At 46.1% G+C, this 7,556-nt stretch overlaps 1 protein-coding gene across 3 annotated transcripts in view; it reads left to right on the plus strand.

Annotated features, from left to right (window-relative positions):
* Positions 1-4,491, plus strand: part of Cep112 (centrosomal protein 112) — a 370,253-nt gene extending 365,762 nt beyond the window's left edge. For all 3 annotated transcript variants that reach the window (XM_029484236.1, XM_029484234.1, XM_029484235.1), the window contains 2 exons: positions 3,218-3,282; positions 4,068-4,491. In XM_029484236.1, the coding sequence (XP_029340096.1) occupies positions 3,218-3,282; positions 4,068-4,071 (69 nt within the window). In that variant the 3' untranslated portion in view covers positions 4,072-4,491. The remainder of the gene's footprint in view (positions 1-3,217; positions 3,283-4,067) is intronic.
* Positions 4,492-7,556: the final 3,065 nt, after the last annotated feature.

Raw genomic sequence — 7,556 nt, forward strand, 5'->3', positions numbered from 1 at the left:
TTTTTTTAAGATTTATTTATTATATGTAAGTACACTGTAGCTATCTTCAGACACTCCAGAAGAGGGAGTCAGATCTCATTACAGATGGCTGTGAGCCACCATGTGGTTGCTGGGATTTGAACTCTGGACCTTCGGAAGAGCAGTCGGGTACTCTTACCCACTGAGCCATTTCACCAGCCCCAAATATAATGTTTCTTACCAAAGTATGTGGTTCTTAAAATGTAAGGTGAGAAATTAACACTTGGAAACCGAGACAGGAGGATTACAAATTCAGGGCCAGCCTGGACTACATAGGAAAATCCTTTCTCAAAACAAACCAACGAAGTACCCAACCTGTTTCTGTACTAAGCGTTGTTCTAAGAGTTTTTGCTTCTGTTTTTGGTGCTAGGGGTTTTACTCTGTAGCACTGGCTGGCCTGGAACTCATTCTGTAGACCAGGCTGGCCTGGAACTCCCTTTGCCTCCTCAGCTCTGGGATTAAAGGTGTACCCCACCATGTAGTGAGTATTTTATGTATTTTTGTGCTTTGGTGGGTGTTTGTTGTTTTGGGGGTGGCTTTTGTTTGTTTATTTGTTTATAAAATATCTCTACATAGCTCTAACTATTCTGGAACTCACTTTGTTGACCAGACTGACCTCAGACTCACAAAGATCTGCCTGCCACTGCCTTCCTAGTGCTGGGATTAAAGATGTGTGCCACCATCTTTAATGTTTACAATTTAAAGTTTACAATTCCTACATAAGGAATCTTCATAGTCCCATTTCCAGCACACAGAGAAACTTCAGATATTCAAATTCATGTCAATGGTTCCACAAGGGAAGGATGTCTGCACTCTGAATGCTAAGAACCATACCTGATTACATAGCAGCTGCTCATTAAATAATAAAATAACCAATGTAGTTTGGTAATACTCATATTGAGTGTTTACAATATGTAAAATGACTGTATGGAGCCAAGCATGGCCGGGCACACCTTTAATCCCAGCAGTAAGACAGAAGAAGGTGGATCTCTGCGAGTTCAAGGCTAGATTGGTCTACATAGCAAGTGTCTGGCCAGCCACAGGTATATAGTAGGGGGACGGGGGAGAGAGAAAAAGACTAAGAAATTTGTTTGGGCAGACTGACCTAAAATTTATGAGGAAACAGGGGCTGGTTCCAGGTCCTGTCAGCCCTGCCTCAGCCTCCCCAGGCTTGAGCCATCATGCCAACTTGAAGCAAATTTGAGCTGATTCTCCTCCACCTCCCTCAGTAAGAGGCTGCAGTGAAAGCCCTTCCCACCAGTCCTTTTGAGGCTGCTCCTAGGCTCTGCTGTGCTTACCTCTGCATATGAAAACAAAGAATGGGGCAGAGCAGAGCGCAAGAGCAGCGCTGAGGTGTGGTCTGCCCAGCAGCTTCACTGGAGAGTGTCCATGGACCTGACACCCTCAGAGGAGAGTCTTATTTTGACGGTGTGGGAGAGGGGAGAAATCCAATGCCCACCTGCACGGCCTCTGTTATCGTTTGTATCATTTCACTGTAATAAAAGCTGCTTCAAGCTCCTGGAACTGTATGTTGACCGAGAGAGAGACAGACAGAGAGACAGACAGAGAGACAAAGAGGAGAGAGAGACAGAGACAGAGACAGACAGAGACAGAGACAGACAAAGAGGAGAGAGAGAGAGAGAGAGAGAGAGAGAGAGAGAGAGAGAGAGAGAGAGAGAGAGAGAGAGAGAGAGCTGCCAGCTGCACTGGGCCCTCAGAGTTGGCAGCTGCACAGAGGAGTCGAGCCTTAGAGGGAGCAGATTTAGTTTGAAAGCACAGGTGCCTGTGTTTTTGAAAATTGTTGGAATTCCAATCGATTGCAATGCAGGGTGGGGGAAGGAGGTTAAAGCAGTATGATCCTTGCATCTGTCAAAATTATCAATTGTCCTGTGGGTCATTTGAGCATGTGGATACCATGAAGAGCAGGTCGCATTCTAAGCCAGCCCAGAGATACACAGCCACTTGGGCAGCCTGTGCTTTCCCCCCTTTCACGCACACGGTGGGTCCTACGGGCTGTACTCTTGCAGAACTATGCCTGAGAACCAGCCGTTGCCATGGTTTCAGCTCAGACCAAAGAACCAAGAGTAAACAATTCTGAGCAGATCAAATGCTGCTGATTCTTGATTACATTGAACCATAGCTAAGCTGTCCCCAACCTGTGGTTGGATAAGGTGTTTTGAATCGATGCCTGATCTATAGGCGTCATTGATCCCATAGACATTTATACCACAGAGCAGTCACATGTACTATAACGACCTCACTGAGGAAACCATTCCTGACAACAGCTCTGTCCCCCAGCCCTCCACTCCATGGTGGCACCTACTGTGAAGTCTGTACTGGGCATGTGCTATGAGGCATAGCTCACCACTCCTCACCCTGGGCAGCAACTGCCATGAACCCTGTGTCACAGATGACACAGCAAGAGCCCAGTAACCTTCCAAGGGCCTTAGAGACCAAGCCAGGGGTGGAAGTCAAGTTGGCTTAAGTCCAGGAGAAGCTCAAGCGCTTTCCACTCCCAAACCCTGTGTCTAACCTCAGGGAATCCCCAGGATGGATTTGAGGTTTCCAGAAAGCAGTAATTTTCTTTTCACTCACTCACTCATTCGCTCATTAAACAGCCAGTGCATACCAGCTACATGCCCAGCCCTGTAAAAGATACTGGGGACTGGGAGATAGACAGAGTCGCCCTGCTCCTGAAAAGCTCATAGGGTTTGGGAACGGCCATGAAAACATAACCACAACGCTGAGTGAGGAAAGTCTAGGGCATTGGGTACAGAAGATTGAGCACTGGCTTGGGACACAGCAGGGTCACTGCGAGCCACTGGGAAGCAGTGAAACAGCTGGCTTTTGAGCCAGCAGTGGAGGACAAAGAGACTTCAGTCAAGTTTTCCAAAGTGAGAAATGGCCCAAGCCAAAGGGTGACAGTATGAATGACATGGTACAAGGTGGCAGAAGGTCATGAGGAGAGAGGGAGCCAGAGACAGAATGGCACCCAATCAAGATGGCCTCTAGGACACAGCTTGAAATTGGCTCTGTGGCTTTGGGTGGATTTTCAGTAGGGACAGGATGTGACCAGATGTAGGAAAATCCATCATTAATATTCACTTCCTCCAAGTGTTATCCCAGGGATTGTCTGAGTTTAAGTAAAATCCTAACATACTGTATGTGCAGTGTGCACTCATATAAGATGTCTTTCTAGGTCAATTTTCTACAAAAGAGGGCATCTATCCTTCAAGAAGAACTGACCACCTACCAAAGCAGAAGGTATGAGCAGTGCATGACACGCCTTCCGGTTAATGTGTGCTGTGTACCCCTGGAGTCCTTTACCTTGACCTGCAAGTCTTCACTGAAATGTCTAGACACAAGATAAGTCTTGAAAGGAAGACATTTTTAATGAACAGCTTGTCTTGGAGAAGTCACCCACCTCTTTAATCACCGGGCTTAGATTCATCAGAACAAGATTCGGGAATGTCTGGGTGTGGCGAGTAGGTAGGGACCTCACCTGGGCAGTCGGGCAAGTTGTAGTCTTGAAGCCCAACTGAGGACTAAAGGAGACATCATCTTCCTTTAAGACTGTGGCATGATGCAATTCTCTGTGATGGCTCACATCTTCAAAGTCCCTTATCCCCAGGGCTTTGGCACTGGTCTCCTGACCAGAATAAGTCAATGGCTTTGTGATGTTAACTATTCACAGAGATGGAATGGCCCAGAATACAGAGCTGTGAGATGCAGGAGACCTCCCTAAAGGTTCCCAGTGATATCACCAACCAAGGTGATGTTTACTGATGGTCCAGTTCAGTCAGGCAACTTTGCTGTTAAGTGCAGTCACAGACTGGGCTGCCCACTTGGCATCAAAATAAAAGGAGTGAGCTTGTGAATCATTTACTTTTCAAAAGATTCTGTGTGCCTGACGATGATAAGGTCAGTTGCTTACAGGCAGGTGTGATGAAATTTTGATAGCAAATACCCTTTTGAACCTCCAACTCCTTCAGAATTGTAACACATTTTACAATTGACTAAAAACCCTAACGTGGATTTTTGATTTCCAGGTAACTACATGTGTGGTAGAGTGTGATACATGAATCTCATCTGGGCTGCACCGAGGGCTTCATCCAGCAGGTTTGAAGAGCTGAATATTGTAAACTGTGAGATCAATGGGTTTTTTAAATGCTTGAGTATAATTAAGATCATAAAAACATGCATCATCCATCCACTGGTTGGCTTTCTTTGTGTCTCCCTAAGTTCTGTTTTCCCATCTCCTTGCTGACTCCATGATTGTACTGGAGCACACGTTGAAAATTGCATATGTTGGGAGGAGATGTCTGCTTGTGGTGTGCCTTGGTGATGCTTTGCAAGGGTCTTACAAGTTGTGGATGATAAGAATCACGATTGTAGTATCATATCAAAATGCTTAACCTGTTCTTGTTATTCCCATGTTCATTGTTCAGATATTAAAATGTCATTTTTATACTATCCTGTTTTCTTTTTACATTTTATCTCACCTCATCTGCTAAGTATGGCATATACATGGTATTTTCCCCCCAACAAATACTGATTATATCAATTTCTGCTTTGGAGGAAAATACCTCATACCATGTCAAAGATCAATTCATAATTTTGTCATGAACTGGCTGTCCAGCATCAGATGACTGGGTCATGCTTGTCATGTGGGTCTCCAGTCTGCAGGCGTGTGGGGTGGGATGACCTACAGGCAGCTCTGGTTTCCTGTTACTGTCTTGATGTCTCCTTTATGGTGCTTTGATTGTCACATCTGCCTATGATCCTTGAGCCTAACAGCAATTGGCTATATGTTGAGGACTCAGCCTATGGGCCAGCAACCACTCCTGTCCCTTGCTCTTGTTTGTCTGCAATGTGCTTGCTCCTAAGAATGGTGTTTAAGCCTGGGTTGCTTTCCCACATCAAGTCCTGCCCTGATTTGCCAAGGAAATTCTCAGTTGCGGTTGCAAAGATGATGTGGTTTTGTTTGAGTGAACCGGGGGGATTCCATGGGCCTTTTGAGACGCTCAAAAATGTGGGGAGTGGGAAGAGTGGGGCTGCAATCATCTGCTTTACTGTACAAGGACAAGGGAGAGAATGTATGTTTCTTCCACGTCCTTTTCTCTCTCCCATGCGCACATCTGCCCATTGCTTGCTGCCCCGGATTAGTTGTCCTTTCTTGTTACCTTGTCTGAAACATGAGGAAGGTAAGAAAGCTCAGGTTGTACAGCCACTTCCAAAGCCATCAGTAGAAGGCTGGCATCTTGCACTCAGTTGTCTTCCTGGAAGCACCAGTTTCCTGGTGCTTCTCAAATGTCAGCCCCCTAACACCTCCTCCAGGAGTATACATCTGTGTCCTGTGAATGACCACATAGGTATCAGGAATAGTCACAGTAAGAAAAATCATAGCAGCTGCTATTAAAGCCTCCTAACCAATGAGGACAGCTGATACTCAGGTAATGACCTAACACTTGGGACAAAGAAGGCTGTATGCTACTTCTGTGCTTCTGTGGGGACCAAGAAAAGCCAGTTGAGGTCAGACGATTCAAGGTTATTAGTGGCATGAAATGAAAATACTTTCTGAGTTGTTTTGTTTGCTGGGATTGGAACTCCCACCCAAAAATATTTGTTTTCCATGAGTAAATATCAGTAGGAGTTGTGGAAACTTGCCTGCTGGTCTTTCTTTTCCTTATTTCAAGGGTTATGAAGTTTCATACGCTGGTGAACCTCTGACATTACCCAGATCCCATTTCCCATACAGTGCGCCGAGCGTGTCTGGGGCATCACTTTTGATTGGATGTGATGGGCACGGGGAGCTGACACTCGTGGTTTTGTGAACATTCTCTGATAAAGGACGAGAAAGCAAAATGACTTTTGGCATGTTTGAAGTTCCTCACTGAGCTGATCCCTGAGCATATAGGTGACTACGGAGACAGCAAGCTGCTGCTCAGGAGATAATTGATAAACACTGCAGCTCAGTATAAAATCATCTAGGAGTGCATCCTTTCAATGGTTCATCATGAGTGCCTAGTTTAGTTACATCGCCGGTTATCATTATTGGCCACCATGCTTGGGCCCCCACCTGTGCCTTTCCTAGTCCAACAGGTCATTGTCAGCAGGTGGTGGCTGATGAGGCAATTGGAAATCCCAGAGAAGGAAAGCTCTGACTCGGAGGCGCCCATGGCTGGGTGTGAGTGCTAGCTATTCTGCAGGAGTCAGGGAAGCTACAGGGCAGCTGGCAGTTCAGTCACCCTGCATGGATCATAGATCCTGTCAGTGGGTTTCTAGTTCCCCAGCAGTGAGACCTTCTGGGAATCTGACCCTGATTCTGCAACCTCCCCGTTCACCAAAGAACTCCACAGAGGGCAGCCATCAAGGGAGACAGTGGAGAAAGAGGAAGTCTAAGACAGAGGGAACAGAGGACAGGCTTGCTTCATAGACTGCACAAAAGCATTGGTGGCAAGGTGGCCGGAAGGGGAGGGCTCATAAGCTGAGCTCAGTCTGTAAATGCCGCATATTAAGTCTTCAGAAACTGGCGAGCAAGCTCATTAAAGGAGTCTGTGGAGAAAAGTGCAGAGAGAAGGAACTGGGAATTTGAATTAACAATTAACAGCATCCTCATTGAAGTGCATCACCAGCCAGGAAAGGCAGCGGCGCCTGTGCTCTCTGTCTAAGGGTGAACGGAAAGGTAAAACATCAAAAATGCTGCGAGAAAAGTTTCAGAACACAAGGTCATTTGAATTCAGTTTCCTCAAAAGAACTCTGTCTTCTGAGCTTTCATATTTTGTTCAGAAAGGTCGCCTCTTTTAAGCCTTGTCATTAAAGACAGTTTGCTCTTTAAAGTGAATTATCAAAGGGTATAGAAATTGCAAGTTACTGAAACTAAAATGCATGATCAATTTTAAGTCTGCTAACTAAAGCCTGCTTAAATTTGGATGTGCTTTTGTGCTGGCAGCCGCTTTGATAAAACCAGGAGAAGATACGTGGTTGGCCAATTCAAAGTCGGGAAGGAGATAATTAGACAAAACTTTCCCAACTCTCAGAGTGGTCCTAGCTTTAGAGGCTTCGTCAGAGCTGTGGCAGAGGCCCTCAGTGGTGTTGGAGGGTGGAGTGGGGCAGTGGAGCTCCAGATTTTGACAGGTGAACATTAAGCTTCTTCACTGTATTGTTTCAGAAACAGAGTCAGACTTGAGGTCCTATCGTCTGCCTCGTACACAGGAAAGGAAGTGAAATCAGTGTCACGAAGCCAAAGAATTCTTAATACTGGTTCCCTCCCCAGGATGCACGGCAGCTGAGACCTTTATGCCCAGGTTTCTGCTGAGCAGACGTTTTTCCACTGGAGACCTAAATGTGGCTGTAGGCATTGTCATTGAGAAAACGCTGCTTAGTCTAGGCTTGAGGCTAACAGACGGCCTGGTTGCCTCTTCCGGAGTCTGCAGTTTAAGGCAGGGTCCAGTGGAGGGAGGCAAGGTGCACAAACAGAACAGAGCAGGGCTACCTGGTGAGACACTGGCTTCATCTGACTAGCTGACAGGTACTTA

The sequence above is a fragment of the Mus caroli genome, chromosome 11 (assembly GCF_900094665.2).
Source record: "Mus caroli chromosome 11, CAROLI_EIJ_v1.1, whole genome shotgun sequence".
Lineage (NCBI taxonomy): Eukaryota > Metazoa > Chordata > Mammalia > Rodentia > Muridae > Mus > Mus caroli.